At 59.7% G+C, this 19,090-nt stretch overlaps 1 protein-coding gene across 22 annotated transcripts in view; it reads left to right on the plus strand.

Annotated features, from left to right (window-relative positions):
- The window catches only part of NCOR2 (nuclear receptor corepressor 2), a 185,070-nt gene extending 170,016 nt beyond the window's left edge, over positions 1-15,054 (plus strand). For 6 of the 22 annotated variants that reach the window (XM_081037413.1, XM_081037429.1, XM_081037434.1 and 3 more), the window contains 15 exons: positions 1-222; positions 736-987; positions 1,924-2,073; positions 2,233-2,370; positions 2,459-2,669; positions 3,947-4,464; positions 5,663-5,812; positions 6,028-6,173; positions 6,590-6,783; positions 7,586-7,735; positions 8,296-8,444; positions 9,166-9,219; positions 11,948-12,169; positions 13,171-13,350; positions 13,932-15,054. In XM_081037413.1, coding sequence (XP_080893539.1) covers positions 1-222; positions 736-987; positions 1,924-2,073; positions 2,233-2,370; positions 2,459-2,669; positions 3,947-4,464; positions 5,663-5,812; positions 6,028-6,173; positions 6,590-6,783; positions 7,586-7,735; positions 8,296-8,444; positions 9,166-9,219; positions 11,948-12,169; positions 13,171-13,350; positions 13,932-14,113 — 2,918 coding nt within the window. In that variant the 3' untranslated portion in view covers positions 14,114-15,054. The remainder of the gene's footprint in view (positions 223-735; positions 988-1,923; positions 2,074-2,232; positions 2,371-2,458; positions 2,670-3,946; positions 4,465-5,662; positions 5,813-6,027; positions 6,174-6,589; positions 6,784-7,585; positions 7,736-8,295; positions 8,445-9,165; positions 9,220-11,947; positions 12,170-13,170; positions 13,351-13,931) is intronic. The other 16 variants (XM_081037431.1, XM_081037421.1, XM_081037415.1 and 13 more) reach the window with 10 other exon arrangements.
- The last annotated feature ends 4,036 nt before the right edge of the window (positions 15,055-19,090 follow it).

The raw sequence follows: 19,090 nt of genomic DNA on the forward strand, positions 1-19,090 counted from the left end.
GCAGCCTCTCGTCCAGCAAGGCGTCCCAAGATCGGAAGCTGACGTCGACGCCCCGTGAGATTGCCAAGTCCCCGCACAGCGCCGTGCCCGAGCACCACCCCCACCCCATGTCCCCCTATGAGCACCTGCTCCGGGGAGTGAGTGGCGTGGACCTGTACCGTGGCCATATCCCCCTGGCCTTCGACCCCACCTCCATCCCCCGCGGAATCCCTCTGGATGCAGGTGAGTCTCCTCAGGCATCTGCTGGGCTCGGCTATTTGGGGAAACTGAGGCCTAGAGGTGGGGAGACCCAACAGTGCAGTCTTGTGAACAGTCTAGGTTAGAATTTCTCTTAGGAATCTGAGGGACGTGCTGGGTTAAACATTTTCCAGTGATTGTCTTTTCCTGAGGGACTTGTCAGTGCCTTTAAAACTGCAAATGGGTGTAAAGAGGACTCGAGTGTGAGCATTCCCCAAACGACGTGATCTGAAAATGTTTGTAAAGGAGGCCTCCCTTCGGTATTTCCGTGACCAGCCCTGGATGGCCGGTGTTTGGGAGAACTTCAAAGAACACTTTCAATAAGAGGCGCTCAGGGTTTTAGGGAGCCAGTGCCCTTCTATTTCTAGGCCTTCATTCTGTTTAGTGGGCGTGTTTGGAGAGAAGCTGTCAGGGTGCAGGAGTGGAGGCTTTAAGACAGGCAAGGTGACATCCTCTGGCAAGATGCGGGCCAGCCTGACCTCGCTCCCTTCCTGGCAGCCGCTGCCTATTACCTGCCCCGGCACCTGGCCCCCAACCCGACTTATCCGCACCTGTACCCGCCGTACCTCATCCGCGGCTACCCGGACACGGCGGCGCTGGAGAATCGCCAGACAATCATCAACGACTACATCACCTCGCAGCAGATGCACCACAATGCGGCCACCGCCATGGCCCAGCGTGCCGACATGCTGCGGGGCCTGTCACCGCGCGAGTCCTCGCTGGCTCTTAACTACGCCACCGGCCCGCGAGGTGGGTAGTGCCGGGAGCTCCAGGCCAGTGGGTGGGCACACCAGGCCACATCCATCGGAATTGGCCTGATTCCTGCGTCTAAGCTCGCTGGGGTGTGCAGAGGACCCGTGCCTGCACGCGCATGCGTCCTGCCACGGCCGCCCTTTGAGCCCACGCGCACGGGGCTGGTGGGGAGCTGGGCACGAGTTTGCGTGTGATGGCCGTGTGCACCCTCTGCGCACGCAGTCCTGGGCGTCCACAACGCAAGACCAAAGCACGAGGCCGTGGGAATTGCTGGTTCCTGTGATTTGTAACTAGCCTGAGGTTGCTTTGCACATGCGTTTCAAAGTCATTCTCTGGAAACACTTCTGGAATATCCCTCTGGAGCGCCCAAGTACTACCGTGTCTCCCCGAAAATAAGACCTGGCTGGACACTCAGCTTGAATGTGTCTTTGGGAGCAAAAATTAATATAAGACCCGGTCTTATATCATATTACTTATGTTTATGTTATATAAGGCTGGGTCTTATAGTAAAATAAGGCTGTGTCTTACATTAATTTTTGCTCTGAAAGATGCATTACAGCTGATTGTCTGACTAGGTCTTATTTTCGGGGAAACAGGGTAGTTAAGGTCAAGTTGGGAAAACTGGTCACACTAGGTGTTTCAAAAGTGGGGATTGAATTGAGGCTGAAAACAAAAAGGGCAGACCACACTCTGCGGGGTGCCAGCTGCAGGACACGACTGCTTCTCAGCTTGGGAGCAGCAGGGAGGTGGGACTGAACCTGGCTGGCATTCAGAAGAGGGTCCTGTGGGGCCAGTGCTTGGTGAGGAGGGGACGCCCGGACATGCTATTGTGGTGAAGGCGCGCAGGACTCCCCCAATGGGGTGGTCCAGCCAGCAGGAGCCTGGGCCCTGTCCTGCCCCGCGGCTGCAGCCCCACCCCACCTTGTCCCACAGGCATCATTGACCTGTCCCAAGTGCCACACCTGCCCGTGCTGGTGCCCCCGACACCAGGCACACCGGCCACCGCCATGGACCGCTTGGCTTACCTCCCCACCGCACCCCAGCACTTCAGCAGCCGGCTCAGCAGCTCCCCGCTGTCCCCAGGTAACAGCTTTACCCCTGATCCTGGGTCAGGACCCTGGCGTCTGAGGAAGTGGCTGGATGTCCTCAAGCAGATGCCTCGCCCTCTCTGTTCTACCCCAGAAGACAAATCCAGGCCCTTCCTGGACCCTGGGGCTGAGTTGCAGGCCTTTTGGTTTCCAGGGGGTCCCACTCACTTGACAAAACCCACCGCCACATCCTCGTCGGAGCGGGACCGAGACCGGGAGCGGGAGCGAGAGCGGGAAAAGTCCCTCCTCACGTCCACCAGTACAGTGGAGCATGCGCCCATCTGGAGACCCGGTATGGCACCCGAGCCCCCGCCCCGAGCCCAGGGTCCCCGCTGGCCACATGAGGCCTGCCCCTCTGACCCGCAGCCTGTCACCCGCAGGTACGGAGCAGAGCAGTGGGGGCGGAGGCAGCGGGGGTGGGGCCAGCAGCAGCAGCCGCCCCTCCTCCCACTCCCACACCCACCAGCACTCGCCCATCTCGCCGCGGACCCAGGACGCCATCCAGCAGAGGCCCAGCGTGCTGCAGAACACCGGCATCAAGGGCATCACCTCCGTGGAGCCCAGCACGCCCACGGTCCTGAGGTGGGCCAGGTTGGCACCCAGAGGGGACGGGCGGGCGGGTGGTGGATGGGTGGGTGGGTGCATGCACGAGTGGGTGGGGAGGCTGTCTGGTGTAGGGGTCGGGTCTGTGGAAAGGAAAGAGGGCTGTGAGGAGACTCCTGGTCAACCCCAGAATTCATCAGGGCCCTGTTGTCTGGACAAAATCCAGAGGTTCTCTTAAGATGAGAAGCCCCCCAGAATCCACTTATTCTCACAATGGGCCCCAGTCCCCTCTGGTGACAAATACCCCAAAGGACTGTGGGCAGAGCTGCTTAACTGGGGGCTTAATTGGGGACTACCCCAGTGCCTCGCCCTGTCCAGGTACCTGTTTAATGGCAGATTCTGCTTTTTCCAAAATGAAGTTTCCTTTCATCGGCTGCTCTAAATCAAGCCCCCATGATTCATTCCCGTTATGAAAAATGACAACGCTGCTTCCCAGAAGCATTGTCCCCACGGACTTAGATACCCAACAGTCACAGGAAACAGAAGCACCTGGCTGCTTAGAGCAAGGTTGTAGGACACAAGGTTGTGTACAAAAGCCAACATTTTGTCCACACCGGCAACAGCCGATTAGAAACTGTAACGGGAAAACCAAGTGCTTCCTGATTGGCAGCTGATGAGGCAGGAGTGAGGACTAGCGAAGGACAGGGGACTTCCTCATGGGAACGCAGGGCTGGCGGACAGGCTACATGGGGTGGAGTCAGACAAGCTCATGTCCAAGCCTCAGTTTCCTCATCTGCAAAGTGGGGTTAATCCCAGTGAAATCAGACTGCACGTTTGTGCATTCCTCCTTCTGGGCAGGCCTGCTCTGGGTGTGGGGGACATGGCGATGGTTGCTGCAAGCCATGCCCTCCAGGGGCTGATGGTCTAAACCAAGGTAGCAAATCAGGGAGGGCTTGATGCCCTGGGGTTCTGCACGTGGCTCCTTCTCATGTCCTGAGCAAGACCTGCTCACCCTCCAGCTCCTCAGAGAGAACCCGGCCTCCCTGCCTCGTTGCCTTCGAGCTGTTGCCACACTCTGATAGGGTTTCACTTTGTTCATGGCTATGCCCCTGTGTTTAGAAGAGTGCCTGACACATAGTAGGTGCTCAGTTAAGTTTCAGAATGATGGGGTAGGGTGTCGCAGGGCAGGGTCAGGAGGGCATGTTCATTCTGGGAGCCGTTGGGGGATGGGGACAAGGAGCGACTCCCCAGGGGGTTAGAGTGAGGCAGTGACGGGCCCCCATCTGGGGCTCCCACCTGACCGGCCCCCTTGCCGTCCTCCCCAGGTCCACCTCCACCTCCTCGCCTGTCCGCCCGGCCGCCACATTCCCACCCGCTACCCACTGCCCGCTGGGCAGCACCCTCGACGGGGTCTACCCCACCCTCATGGAGCCCGTCCTGCTACCCAAGGAGACCCCGAGGGTCGCCCGGCCAGAGAGACCCCGAGGGGACACCGGCCACGCCTTCCTCGCCAAGCCCCCAGCCCGCACGGGGCTGGAGCCCGCCTCCTCCCCTGGCAAGGGCTCCGGCTCCAGCCACGCGGCCGTCACCCGCACCCCAGCGAAGAGCCTCGCACCCCACCACGCCAGCCCAGACCCACCGGCACCACCCGCCTCGGCCGCAGACCTGCACCGGGAAAAGACTCAAAGTAAACCCTTTTCCATCCAGGAATTGGAACTCCGTTCTCTGGGTAAGACCACCCTGACAGCGGCCACCTTCATAGACGCGATAATCATGCGTCAAATTGCTCACGATAAAAGGCCGCGAGAAGGAGGTTCGCTGGCCAACGACTCCCCTCGCGATGGTAAGACTTCCGGCCCCGCGCCCACCCACCCCGTCTTGTGGCCTAAAGATATTTTCAGATCTCTGCTTTTTGTTTTTCCCCCATTTTTTGTTGGTTTTGGTATTTGGTTTTTAAACTCGTCCCCGTCGATTGCTCCCTGATGATCCCTCCAGCTGCCGCCCGCCGCCTCTGATGTGGGGGCACGTCATCATTTGCACATCGTTTTATCATGATTTTTTTTGGATTTTCGCTTTTTCCTTTAATGAATGGATCTGTGATTTTGACTTCCACCACGCCTCCCATCTCCCCCTTTGCGCCTTCGTCTGGGGAGCAGGGAGTGGGCTGCAGAGGGGCTTGGCTGCGGCCTTTGCCTGCTGCCGTGTGTGGAGGACTCTGGTTTGGAGGATACCCACTGAGGAAGACAGGGAGGGAAGAGGAGGGGAGCACCCCGCTTCCCAGGAGGAGCTGGGAACCTGACCCCTGCGTCCTGCCCAGGTTGTGAGGGAGCCTTGGGGGTGCCCTGGCCCCCAGTCCCTCTCCAACCCACCCCCCAGCATCCCCGAGGAAAAGGGGCGTTCTCTGCGCCCTGCCTCCCACCTCTCCCCCAGTTTGGGGCTCCTCTTAGCTGGACTAGGGGCTTCGGGAGCCTCTGGAACCTGAATGTTACTCCCTGCCGCACCCCACACTGACCTCAGTGGCCTGTCACTGCTGCCCCATACCCCCTTCCCCAGAGTCTCACCCTCCCCCATCTTACTCTCAACTCTCTCCCCCCAGCCCCCAATTTCTTCTTTCCCTTATCCCACCTGTTTCTCTCTCTCTCTCTCTCTCTCTCTCTCTCTCTCTCTCGCTCTCTTTCTCTCTCTCGCTCTCGCTCTCTTTCTCTCTCTCCCTTCCTCCGTCCCTCCTTCTCTCCCCTCCTCTCCCTCTCCCTATCCCTGGGTCTGTCTCCATCTCTCTCAGCCTGTCGTCCTGTGTCCTCTCTCATTTTTTTCTCCATCTGTCTCTCTCTGCTGTCCTCTCTCCCTCCTTTCTCCATGCAGCCCCACCCCTGGCCAGCCAGCAGCCTCTGCTCCAGCTCATCTTCCCTCTTCATCCCCCAGATCCCCTGCTCCGGCCTGGGGGACCCAGCCAGTGTGGAGGGCAGGGGAGGCTGGGCCGGGAGAGGCAGCCTGGCTTCAAGTCCCTGCCTGGCCTGACCCTCGGCCTTGCCCTGCTGTAGGTTACCATGGCGGCAATTACAGCCCCGATGGGGTGGAGCCCGTCAGCCCCGTGAGCTCACCCAGCCTGACCCACGACAAGGGGCTCCCCAAGCACCTGGAGGAGCTTGACAAGAGCCACCTGGAGGGGGACCTGCGGCACAAGCAGCCAGGTAGGGCCCCATCCGCCTCTGTGTCCCCTACAACCCCACTCACCACACCCTGCTGGACAGGGACAGTTGCTGCCCCATCACACAGATGGGAAGAGTGAGGTGCCCAGACGTGGAGGGATTGGCCCCGCGCCACAGCTGGCACTTGAGGACAGCACCCTCTCAGGCACACGCCTCGCCTGCCCCCCAAACCCTGACCAGCTCTGCTCTGCCCGCAGGCCCCGGGAAGCTCAGCGGGGAGGCCACACACCTCCCACACCTGCGGCCGATGCCTGAGAGCCAGCCCTCCCCCAGCCCACTGCTGCAGACCGCCCCGGGGGTCAAAGGTCACCAGCGGGTAGTCACCCTGGCACAGCACATCAGTGTAACTACCCCTTCTATGCCCCTCCTTGTCCCCTTTGCACCTGGGGTGGGACCATGCCCGGGGTGGGGCTGGAAGGCTGGTGGGTAAACTGAGTCCTGGTGGTGTGGGCAGGGGATCCAGGGTTGGCGAGGGCAAGTCCCATCAGGGATCCCAGAGACTCAGACTCAATTCTGTAGCCGCCCCTCGTCCAGCTGATGGAGCTTCAGCGCCCGTCCCTGGCCCACATCTCACACGCTGGCCCGTGGAACGCCATCCATATGGGGCCATGGGTTTGAGACCCCCGACCAAGCCCCGACCCTGGGCACCTGGGGCTGCAGCATCGAGCCAGGGTTCCGCCCTCAGAGTTCAGTGTAGTCCTTGCCCCACTCAGAAGGCTCTGCCGCCTGACCCTGTGCCCCCTGACCCTTGGCCTACAGGAGGTCATCACGCAGGACTACACACGCCACCACCCGCAGCAGCTGAGTGCGCCCCTCCCCGCCCCCCTCTACTCCTTCCCTGGAGCCAGCTGCCCGGTCCTGGACCTCCGCCGCCCACCCAGCGACCTCTACCTCCCGCCCCCGGAGCACGGCGCCCCAGCCCGCGGCTCTCCCCACAGCGAAGGGGGCAAGAGGTGAGCATGCGGGGGTGCCCCTTGCTGGTCAGCCGCCAGGACACCTTTGCCACATGTGTGCCAGTGCACAGATGAGAAACTGAGGCCCGGGGAGATGGGAGCGTCTGCTGGGGCTACGGCTGAGACATAACATCTCTCCCAGTCTGTGGGGTCCAGGCACCCAGCTAAACGCCTTACGCAGTAACTGGGGGTCTCACCACAATCTCAGGAAGTGTAGGCAGCACTCTACCCACTTCACGGACGAAGAGACTAAGGCATGAGAACTGAATTCACTTGCCCACAGGGACACAGCCAGTAAGTGACAGAGCTGGAACTCACACCACGCCATGTGGTCTGGGAGCAGCCTGCCAGCAGGCACACACCCTTGTACCCCTGGTACCCCAGCTCTAGGGAAGGGAGCCATTCTGGGTTAGGGGCACCGTGAGTGAGGCACAGGTGGGAAGACAGCTTCATGTCTTTGGGGGAACTATGAGGTACCTGGCAAGGGGGTGTGGCAGGCAGGGGTCAACAAACCAGCCGCGGGGCAAATCTAGCCCACAGGCTGTCTGTCTGCAGAGGCCGCGAGCTGAAGGTGGTTTTACATTTTTAAAGTGGTGGTAAAAATGAAAGAATGTATGGCAGAGCCCCCGGGCAGCCCACAGCGCCTACCATGTTTACCACCTGGCCCCTCACAGGAAAAGCACGCTGAGCCCTGGCTTAGGGTGAGGCAGGGCTTGGGGAGTTGGGTGGGGAGAGGAGAACGTCCCCTTCGGTAGGGAGCGCTCTGAACTCTGACCACAGCCTGGACGCTGCCTCTTCCCAGGTCTCCAGAGCCGAGCAAGACGTTAGCCCTGGGGAGTGGTGAGGATGGTATCGAGCCCGTGTCCCCACCGGAGGGCATGGCAGAGCCCGGGCATCCGCGGAGCACCATGTACCCGCTGCTCTACCGGGATGGGGAGCAGGTGGAGCCCAGGTACCGAACGGCCCTGCCCGCCCATCAGCACCCTCCATGGATGCTGAGCACTCAGACCCTCCCCTAATAAGGGCTTCAGTGCTAAGCTAATGTCAAAACCTCAGTGACGGCTTCCCAGGCCTTGGGCTGGGGTCTTTCAGCTCAGGCTGGGCCCTGGTTGCTGCCACTTGTGGAGCACCTGAGAAATAATGAGCTGAGTGTGCTGGACCAGATTGGAGCTCAGGGTGGGGCAGAGGCAGAGACAAAAGCCAGGCCCACTGGCGTTGGAGAAAGATGTGGTCTCAGCCCCCCTTTTGGTTCCCAAGGCCATTTCCAGGGTGTGGGGGGCTGTTGTAGGTAGAAAGGTGTGGCCTCCCAGGGCAGCTGAGGCTCTCTAGGGATCCCCCAAGCCCAAGGATGGGTGACTTACAAAACGATTTCAGGAGACATGGCCCCTGTGAGATGGGGGTGTGAGCACGGGTTAGGAGAAGGAGGCTTGGTTCCAAGTTGGTAAGGCAGCTAAGGTGGTGAGGGCCCACGCTCAGCACCAGGGCACTGACCTGGGTGTCCTATCCCCGCAGCAGGATGGGCTCCAAATCTCCAGGCAACACCAGCCAGCCGCCGGCCTTCTTCAGCAAGCTGACCGAGAGCAACTCCGCCATGGTGAAGTCTAAGAAACAGGAAATCAACAAGAAGCTGAACACACACAACCGGAACGAGCCGGAATACAGTAAGGGGGCCATCTGTGGGTCTGGGAGCCGGCATGGTGGCAGAAACCCATGGGGTGCTTTCTGAAACCTGGTGGATCCCGGCCACCGCTCCCGTGACCCTTCACCCCACACTTGAGGAGCCCCAGGACGGTCTCTGTCTTTGCTGTAGACACTGGCAACGAGTGTGGTACCCAGAATGGTGCCCAGCTCACAGGCAGGGACGGAGCTGTGCTTAGCCCCGTACGGGCACCAGGGGTGGGGTCAGAGCCCCACAAGGTCCCGTGTGTCCCATTGGTGGTTTTTCCCCCATTTGTCTGAATCCGAGCTTAGCTCCCTGAACCTTAGCACAGTGCCTGGCACATAACAGGTCACAGGAGAGCAAGGGACAGGGGTCTGCCACAGTCCAGCCTCAAGAAGCCTCGTTGGCCACAGGCGTTGGGGCATTTCAGAGGCTTTTCTCTTTCTGGGCCGGGGGTGGCAACCTCGGAGAGTCACTGCCCAGGCGGCCCCTCCAGAGCCGTGCCGAGTGCCGCACACGGGCCAGCAGGTCAGCAGCCTGAGCAGGCTGGTTAGAAATGCAGAAGCTCGGGCCCGGCCCCACCTGCTCAGACCTGCTAAACCCGTGTGCACTGAACAGCTCCCAGGGGTGCAGCTGGCCTCAACCACAGGGGGACAGCGGGGGCGTGGTGTCCCAGCACCTGGGGGCTGTGGTCTCAGCATCTCATCACCCCTGCCCCCCAGATATCGGCCAGCCCGGGACAGAGATCTTCAATATGCCGGCCATCACCGGAGCAGGTAACCGTGCTGCCACGGCTACACGGCCGCAGCCCCCTGGGGAGGTCAGGCTGGTGTGTGGACCTGGAAGGAGACCCGGGAGCGTGGGCTTGGAGGTCACTGGGGTCCCCACCCAGCTGGAGTCATAATGGGGGCCTGAGTTCAAGTGGGGCCTGCGGGGCTGGCGAGGGCTCTATTCGGGGTGAAATTCCAAGCTCCTGTCCTGGCGTTTAGCGCTGTATTAGGTACACAGACGGAACCTACGCGGCTCACCGGCCGGGTCTCAGGTGGGGGTGTGTGTGGCGGGGGTGGGGGTGGGCCTGTGTGGGGTGCACAGCCTCCACTCGGGGTCCACGTGCTCATTCTTTATAGTTAGAGCATCCGTTTTACTTGAAAATGTGCCAGAGAGCTGGGAATCAGTGTGGACATATTACGGAGCTGGGTATACAATTCACTCCCATTTTTAAGCTCAAACTTAAACCTTCTATGATATTTTGGAGTTGGGGGGCCCTTGGTTGGACCCCAGATTCCGGTAGGGGCCACACTATTTCTGTTGCTTCCAGGGAAGGACGTGGTGGGGCTTTAGGGAAGTGCCCTGGTGAGTGTGGAGTGAGGGCTGAGCCTGGAGCAGAGGGGTGACGCCCCGACTCCGTGGGCAGGCCTGCCCCTGTAGGGGCGGTGCCGGGCCTCTGCAGGGCTGTGTCTTTGTGCTCTGGTCCTTCAGTGGGAGCCAGAGGCCAGGGGAGCGGGGCAGTGCCGACCTTCCCTGGAGGCTGTTGTCCTGGGACTGTGGTGAGCACAGGGTAGCCAGGATTTCTCAGAGGCGTCCCGACCGACCGGGCCGTCTCTGTCTATCCGGAGACACGGGCAGCTTTGCTGAGGCTCAGGCAACAGGGACGAGACCGTTTGGCCGAAACAAGATGGTTAGAAATGAATGTTTCTGGAATGTCCCAAATCTTGACATAGGCACTAGCCACTCAGGTGGACATGTTTGTAAAAATTCATGCAGAGATTACAATGAGGATTTGTGCTAAAACTTGTATGTGAGGTATATTTGAGTTTTTTTATTTTTTTTTATTTTTTTTTATTTTTAAGAAGCTCTTTGGTCCACACACAAAAATTTTCCCCAGATCCTGGTCTCTGCTGCTTAGGCCCAGCTTCAGACTTTGTCTTTGTAGCTGGAGACGGTCAGGCTTCCTGTGCGGCCCTGTCAGATCACAGACCGTGACCTTGGGTAGGAGGCTCGGTCACGTCTGGGATCGCTAAGACGCTGATCTGACCCAAAACTGTCACAGCCTGTGTTCCTCGTGTCTTTTTTCACTTCTCCAGTGTTTTCTTAGTGTGTAAGATCGTAAATACTTTTTTGTTTTCAGTGCTCACCCGTGCTGGAAATTTTGCTTTTTCTTGAGAACATGGCTTTTGTTTTCTTTTTCTGGCTTTTTTTTTTCTTAAGTGCTGCTGAAATGTGGCCAACACACAGCTAAAAGGGTGGTGAGGGCATCCCTTTATGTGAATGGGTTTGAAACTAAAATGAAGAAAAGAAAAAAAATGTAGTTGGCAATTGGTTGCTATGGAAATGTGATGTTAAAAGCTGCCCTGTGGCTCCCAGCCTCACAGGCCGTCAGTGTCATGTACCAACGAGCTAAGGTCAGGAAGACGCGTTCTCTCCCCACTTGGTGTTTGTACGTTCACGCAGAGCGGAAGTTTTAAAATTCATGGAAATATTACCTGGTGGAAGGCAGAGTGGGCTTAGGGCTTCACGGGCAAAGTCTGGTGTAACAAAACCTCTGAAAAGAGATGCATTCCCCGGGGTTTGCAAAAGTCCCCAGAATGGTTCCCAAGAAAAAAGGGAAGGGTCAGAAACCCCGGTCAACAGAAAAGGAGCATTAAGGTGACTTCACAGAGGGTGTCTGGAAGGATCTGTCTGGCACCAGTGTGTTGATTCGACCACTTTGTGACGGGGCGGCCGGGCCGGGGGGGTCATGCAATTGTCTCTAGCTCTGCCCTGTCCCCTGCACGCACCGTAACTGCATGGCTACGACCCCCACACCTCACCGTCCGTCTCTGCACCTCTTTCTCCTCGTGGCTCCCAGGTGGGGAGAGGTGGGTGGAGGAGAGTTAGGCCCCACTCGGGGCACGTGGGGCTGAGGGTCCCAGGCCTTGTGGTCGGGGGCAGTGGTGAGACCCTCTAGTCACCCTCCTTCCCTGAGTGTCTTCCCCAGCCCCTCGCCAGCCTTGGGGACCCTGGGTGGACACCCCCCACCCCCAATACCAGGCGCTGGCTTGACTTCATTCCTCAGTGGCCCCTTCCCCAGTCAGGGCGGCCCTCTGACTCCTCCCACACCTTCCCCCACTCCATCTTTTTAAGGCCACTTGGAATTTAAAAAATGAAGCAGCTTCAGCTGGGATTAGGGGGGTAGAAAGGGGATTGTGATTTCCCAGAGGTCAGTGTAGGGAGGAGGCTGGGGGACAGGGGGTGTCATCCTACCTCCCTAACACCACCGCCCCCCAGGAATGCCTCAGCACTTCCAGGGCCCTCATCAGTGGGAGCCCTCTCAGCCCACCCCACTTCCGTCACCCCCCACCCACAGGAAACCAAGGGGCTAGGGATACGAAGAAACGTGTTGCTTTGCCGAAATGTGCTCACTGTGTATTCTCTCTTCTCCCTCTCTCCCTCTCTGCTTCTCCCTCCCCCCACTGTCCCTCGGACCCTCGTGTGTGTGTATGTGTGTGTGTGTCTCTCTCCCAGGCCTCATGACCTGCAGAAGCCAGGCCGTGCAGGAGCATGCCAGCACCAACATGGGGCTGGAGGCCATTATTAGAAAGGCGCTCATGGGTAAATATGACCAGTGGGAGGAGCACCCGCTCGGCGCCAATGCTTTTAATGCTCTGAATGCCAGTGCCAGCCTGCCCGCTGCTATGCCCATAACCGCTGCCGACGGACGGAGTGAACACGCACTCACCTCGCCAGGTCTGCAGGCCTCCTGCGCCTCGGCCCCCTGCCCCGCCCCGCCTGTCCCACCCAGTGTCATTAATCCTGTGCCTCCGCGCTCCTCTCACCAACCCCCCTCCAGCTTTGGAGCTTCTGACTATTTTTGTGCGTGTTTGACGTGGTTCTACAGTTGGCTAATCCCACGCTGGGCAGGCACCCCGAGTGTCCACGTCCCCCCGACCCCCCTTGCCCACCAGGCCCGAGGAGCTGCTGCTTTTCTAAAAACACTCGCACTGCTGCCCGAGCCCTGCCCCGCCTTCCTCCCCTGCTGGACATGGATGCCCGTGTCCTGGCCCGTCTGTGTCTCCTCGGGGGAGATAGGGCTGCAGTGAGGTCCCACTAGTTCTGTGTGGATCAGGGGGAACCCGTGGGCTCATGGCTGCCATGTCGTGGGCTCAGCGTCTGCTGGGGTCCACGACTGGCCCTCGGGCTGATGGGAGGAGACCAGAGTCTGTTTGCTGGCCCCAAACTCACATGAGTCATGGAAGCAGAGGGGTCTCCCTTCTTTGCCCAGGTCCCTAGTCACACTCTGCATATCAGAGCAAGGGCCAGGCAAAGAGCGCTCGGGCCTGTGTGTCTGACCTGGACCCTGTGTCCTCAGGAAGTTTCTGGACCCAGGGGGGCCCAGGCCTGGCCTCGCGGGTCCTGGCTTACCTGCACCCGCCCAGCCCAGCAGTCCTGGGGCAATGTCAGGGTCACGCCAGAGGCCTGAGGCTTCATGCTCAGCGTCTCAGCCCCTGGGGGTTTGGGGGGACGCAGGGCAGCCTGAGGGGCTTTGTAGACAGTGGAACCCGTCCCCCAGGAGAAACGCACCTCTGAGACCCAGGCCCCTGGCTGTCTGGTCAGCTGCTCTTCTCCCTCCCCGGGGAGCCTGGGAGGCAGGCAACCAGGGCATCCCCCTTCCCCCCACCTCCCTTCCCCCCACCGTGTGAGTTCTGTCTACCTGTCCAACTGTACCCCTTCCCATGTATCCCCTGCAGGTGGTGGTGGGAAAGCCAAAGTCTCTGGCAGACCCAGCAGCCGAAAAGCCAAGTCCCCGGCCCCGGGCCTGGCGTCTGGGGACCGGCCACCCTCCGTCTCCTCGGTGCACTCAGAGGGCGACTGCAACCGCCGGACGCCACTCACCAACCGTGTGTGGGAGGACCGACCCTCATCTGCAGGTGGGCGTCGGGGCAGTCAGGCAGGCAGGCCAGCAGAATGCTGAGGCCCGCTCTGGGTCCGGCCAGCGGCCCAGGCACCTACTGTGTAAGGAGCACATGGCCAGGCCTACTCAGGAGAACTGGCAGGGGCCTGGCCCGCTGGGGCCTGGCCCACGGAGTCAGGAAGCTTCTGATGAGGGCCCACGTGGGAGGAAAGGGTGTGAGTAGGGCTGTCCCCGGAGGCTGGCCTCTGGCCCTGGTCAGAGGAGGGTGGAGGATTCTGGAAGTGGAGAGAGGGTTGTGGGCAGGGCTCTATCCCACAGGTTGGGCGGAGCCCCTGGAGATGTAAGTGGGGGCGCGCATGATGTGATGTAGGTGAAGGGGTCCCCAGGGGCAGGGCAGGGCGTGCCAAGAGGCACCTGCTGGGGCGGAGGTGGGGAGGCGGGCAGTATGGAGAAGCCTTGCAGGAGTTAGGAAGCCTGGGCCAGCTGTAGACACAGGAGTGCAAGGCCCAGATTCTGGTGTGAGGGCGGGGGCTGGGCCCGTGGGGGGCTGCCTGGCTCGCCGGGGCCTCCTGAGCGTTTCTTCCGGTCTTTCGGCAGGTTCCACACCGTTCCCCTACAACCCCCTGATCATGCGGCTACAGGCGGGTGTCATGGCCTCCCCGCCCCCACCGGGCCTCCCCACCGGCAGCGGGCCCCTGGCCGGTCCCCATCATGCCTGGGACGAAGAGCCCAAGCCGCTGCTCTGCTCGCAGTACGAGACTCTTTCCGACAGCGAGTGACTGTCAGGACGGTGGGGGCGGCCGCCGACTCCCCCGGCCAAGAAAGGGGCCCCTGAGTCTGCCTGCGCACCCGTCTGTCTGTCCGTCCGTCCGTCCAGAGCCGGCATCCTTGCCTGTCTAAAGCCTTAACTAGGACTCCCGCCCCGGGCTGGCCCTGTGCAGTGACCTTACTCAGGGGATGTTTACCTGGTGCTCGGGCGGGGAGGGGCCCAGGGAGGGGGCTGGGCAGGCGTGTGCCAGCCACACGCACACGGCCGGGGCGGCCAGGGACCCAAAGCAGGACGGCCACGCACGTCCCACACCACTGCCTCCCCCCTTATGCATTTGGAACCAAAGTCTAAACTGAGCTAGCAGCCCCCGCCCCCTCCCTCCGCCTCCGTCCCGCTTAGCGCTCTGGACAGACAGGACACGGGCCCTGTCCAGCCCCCAGCGCTCTCGTCCCGGTCCCCACGGGCTGCCCCAGCCAACGAGACTGCTGGAAACCAAGTTGGGCCAGACGGGTGGGCAGAAGGGCCCGGTGCTGCCTGGGGCGAGCGGCTGTTTGAGGAACTGGACTTTTTGTTTTCACACATCGTTGCCGCAGCGGTGAGAAAGAAAGGCAGGTGGAAATGATGTATTGGTTTACAGGGTATATTTTTGATACCTTCAATGAATTAATTCAGATGTTTTACGCAAGGAAGGACTTACCCAGTATTATTGCTGCTGTGCTTTCGATCTCTGCTTACCGGTCAAGAGGCGTGTGCAGGCGGGCAGTCGGTGACGCCTTTGTCCCCAGGGCCGAGGGGGTGGAGCCACCGGCTCACGAGCCCCCTGCGTCCTCCCTCCCTCCCTTCCTTGGGCAGAATGAGTTTGATGGGTATTCTGTGACTGCCATTTGCGCACGGCAGTGGCGTTCTGTCATTTACACACGTTGTTCTCATTAAAAAGCGAATCATACTCGAGCTACAGAGACTTCTTCTCTATCTCGGACGGGGCAGCCAGGAGGGCAGGTGGCTGGGGTTTGAGCACAGTGGGAGTGTCACCCTGGGGGGCCAAGGGAACATCTCTCTAGCTCACAAGACTGGGCCCCTTTGCAGGCGAGTACACCCACAGAAAGGAGGTGCCCGTGGGGGCCCACGGCGAGGGTACTGAGCAGTCTCACGCTCAGGTGTCCGAAATGCCATCATCGGTTCTTTAATGTTTTTGGTGTCGTTCCCGCCCAAGTCACGTTAAGTGGCCAGCGACCCTGGCTGTCACAAGGCAGAAGAGAGATCAACTCTCACCCGCTTGGGTTTCGAAGCAGCTGCCAACTTGCTCACTGTGGTTTTGGAATAACGTATCAGAAAGGAGCCTGCTCTCACACCTGCCACGCTCCCTGAAAACCCAGCCAGCTTCAGAAAAGCCGTGATTTTCTGCCGTGGACCCCAGCTGCCCTTTGCCTGTGAGGGGCGTCAGTGGACTCTGGAACCCTCCCCCTCTTGCTCCCCTCTGTGAGCGGCCTGCCTGCCTCAGCCTGTCCATCTCCATCCTGGACCAAAGCTTGCCGCCGGCCTGGTGCCCCCACCTAGTCCCAGCTCACGTGTACATTTCAGCCCCGCTGCCAGGTTGAAGGCCTGATTCTGAAGTGCGATTGGGAGACCTCACCGCCCACCTGTGCCCCATGCTGTCCGCATCATGACCACTCAGGGTGTTGGAGACGTGTGGGAAGGCGTTCTGGCAAGGCAGGCATGGGGTGTGTGCTGTGGGGCCCTCAGTGGTCCTGCTGCCTGTTTATCCAGAGTGAGGAAGGCCCCCCCCGCCCCTCCCCTGCCTATAGGCTCCCTATAGGTGGCAGGTTTCGGTGGCCCCATAACCATCTCTCACTGCCAGGGTGTCACTAACCTGAGTGTGGCCTCATGCCCTTCTCGGAGCAGAGGTCAGCCCTGCATTGTGGGGTGAAGGCTTGTGTCCCAGTCAGGCTCCGTCTACAGGGGCTGCACCTCAGCCCCAATACTGGTCAGACGTGCAGACGATTGTTAGCCAGGAGCTGCCCGTCCTGGGAAGGCCGTGTGCTCCTGGGGGTGGGCCTGGCTTCCAGGGCCTGGAACCTTTGGGCACAGCATTGTGGGAGGGCAAGTCTAAGACGGTGAACCCCACAAGACAGTCTGCAAAGCAGGGGTTCTCTTTTTGCTCAAGTCATGCTACACCTGGGGGCCCAGTGGTCCTGGAACCCACCATCACTGTTCCTCAGCCTCTTGACCCAGGCGGCCCAGGGACAGACGACCCCAGAAACCCAGAGAGGGGCCCGCCTGGCCCAGCCGGCCGGTGAGTAGGCCGTGCGGCACGTCTGACCAAGGGGCCGGTGTTCGTTCAGCCTGGAACCAGCCTTCTGGTGCTCTGACGGGGCGTCACCACCAGGATGGCTGCAGCCTGGGCCATTGCCTCTCACCAGACATTGGACTTCAGCCTTACATTCAGCATTCCAGAGATGACCCCAGGATTTGGGGGCAGCAGAGAACCAGGGTGTGCTGGAGGCAGAAGTCATCCCCTGCCCAACCTCCAACCTCCAGTGTCTGGGCCGGCCCAGCACCCCGGTTTCCTGGGGTGTAGATTGGGGAGGTCGAGGAAGTGGGGTCTGTATCCTCAGGAGACTGCCCAGCCTCCCTGCACACTCACCCCGTTTACCCTTGTAAGTATGTGCCATGAGGCAAAATGATCAGGGGCCTTTGGAGCCACACGGGGCCTGGCTTCCAGGCCTGGCAGTGACATTCCGTGTGACTTTGAGGACACGCTGAGTGCCCTCTGAGCCTTGTTTTCTCATCTGTGCAGTGGAGTGGGCCTCATACCCCACTCCAGGGCTCAGCCTGGCCCAGCCGCAGTACTGAGGCTGGCAGGCAGGTGGCAGTGTTGGGCCAGCAGAGGGCTCTGTCCTGGGCAGGATTTCCCTCCACTCGGCACAGGCACCACGTCTGGAGTCTAGGATGGGTCAGGTGGTGCTGGCCGCGCTGCACACCAGGGATTGGCCGTGCATGCTGGTGCCACCCGGGAACCCAGGGTCCCATGGCACCTCCTTCAGCTGTGGTCAGACGAGAGTGATACATGTTTGGGGGTGGGAACAAGTCTTGGCCTACATGGTCTTCACCTGCCGCTGCCCCACCCCACCACCCTCCATTTCTGTGGCAGTAGTTCTTGGGGAAAGGCGGGCTGAGCAGAGGGAAGCGGCCTGTGTGGACAAAGCCTGGGTGGTAAGACCCGGCCACAGACACTTGGGAGCCCAGGACGGCTGGACGAAAGTCTGCAGAGGCCAGGGGTTCTGAGAGGGAAGGTGCTGATGCCCAATAAGGCCATTTGCTGGTTTTCTGAAACAGGTGGCGCTGGCTGGCAGGAGTGCTCGATGGATCATGAGGGAGAATCTCTGCAGGGAGACAGTCCTCCCAGCAGAGATGGTGTGAGAGTAACTCAGAGATGCAGGGTGGTTCTGCACGGACACCGCACTCGCCTGCGTGGGAGTCAGACAAAGGAAGCAGTAAAGAATGGGTTTGACAAATGAGAAACAAAAACTCATAGACACAGACAATAATGTAGTGGTTACCAGAGGGTAAGGGGGTGGGGGGTGGGTGATGAGGGTAAAGGGGATCAAATACATGGTGATGGAAGGAGAACTGACTCTGGGTGGTGAACACACAATGGGATTTATAGACGATGTAATACAGAATTGTACACCTGAAATCTATGTAAATTTACTAACAATTGTCACCCCAATAAATTTAATTTAAAAAAAAAGAAAAAAAGAATGGGTTTGATAGGAACGCAGAGGGACTCTCCGTGGTCTGGCAACTGAGAATCTTATTTGCATGATTTGGGGACCAGTAGGGGTGGTGGGGAGAGTCTCCTGGCCATTCTGTTCTTGAGAAAGCGAAGGAAGGTGTAGGGACAGTCCCAGAGAGCAGTTTCCCCGCTCTCACCCTCACGTGGAAAGGTGCTGGCTCGGGTAGTAGATGGCCATCAGCTGTGACTGGTTGGCCATCAGCTGTAACCAGTTAGCCATTAGCCACTAATATAACTGCCATGGCTACGCTAGGTTGTGGGTTGGTTGGCAGAGACGCCGATGGTGGATTGCGGATCGTGTGGCTCCTGCTTCCTGTATCTCCAACCCGCCAGCGAGAATATAGTGGTATGAACCCCTTATCCATGGCTCCGTGAGTGCTCCTTTTTGGCCTCACCATGTCCTGTGTTCTGATGCGGGGAGCGGGAGCTGAGAGCCAGCATGACAGAAGGCCATGAAAGAAAACCCATCTTACGGCTTCTCCAGGAAGCTTCAGGGTCCAGGTAATAGGATGTCCTTCCATGGGCAGCTCCTCTGGAGTTAGGCCAGGCCTGCTTCCTCTCAGGGTCATTGTGAGAAATGCTGATGGCAGGGCCAGAGTGTCTGCACTCAGAGTAAGTGCCCTCACCCGTCGGCTGCCAGGGCTGCTGTTCTTGTCATTCCTAGAGATGGGACCATCAAGTCCAGAAGGCAGGGCACCTATAGTTGGTGGTCTGCTGAGTTTGAGGCCGGTGAGTGTGAACCCAGACATTGGTAGGGGTGACAGAGAAGGGGCCGAGGGAGAGGGCCCAGGATGGGTGTTGGGGCCAGAGCTGGCCCACCCACCTGCACAAGTGATTGTTTCTGCCCCTGCTAGAGAGGCAGACGTCTAGCCCTGCCCCCAGGAAGGGTCCCGACTGGGGTCATTTGTGCCACAGGTTTTATGAGCGTGAATTCTCATGGTCCCAGCAGCCTGAGAAGTCAGACCATGTGCCCATTCTGCAGATGTTGAAAGAAAAAGTCACATGTTCTCTTTCCAGCCACGGGGCCCATCCGGTGTCGGGGCTTAGTTCCGTAACCTCTCTGGGCCTCATTTAACGCCTCTGAAAAACAGCTACAGTAGTGCGCCTCTCAGCAGGTCAGGCCGCGAGAATGCACACTGGCGTTTAACACCTGCCTGGGACGTGAGTGCTGTATAAGTTAGCCAGTGAACT

This window comes from Rhinolophus hipposideros (assembly GCF_964194185.1).
Source record: "Rhinolophus hipposideros genome assembly, chromosome: 24".
Lineage (NCBI taxonomy): Eukaryota > Metazoa > Chordata > Mammalia > Chiroptera > Rhinolophidae > Rhinolophus > Rhinolophus hipposideros.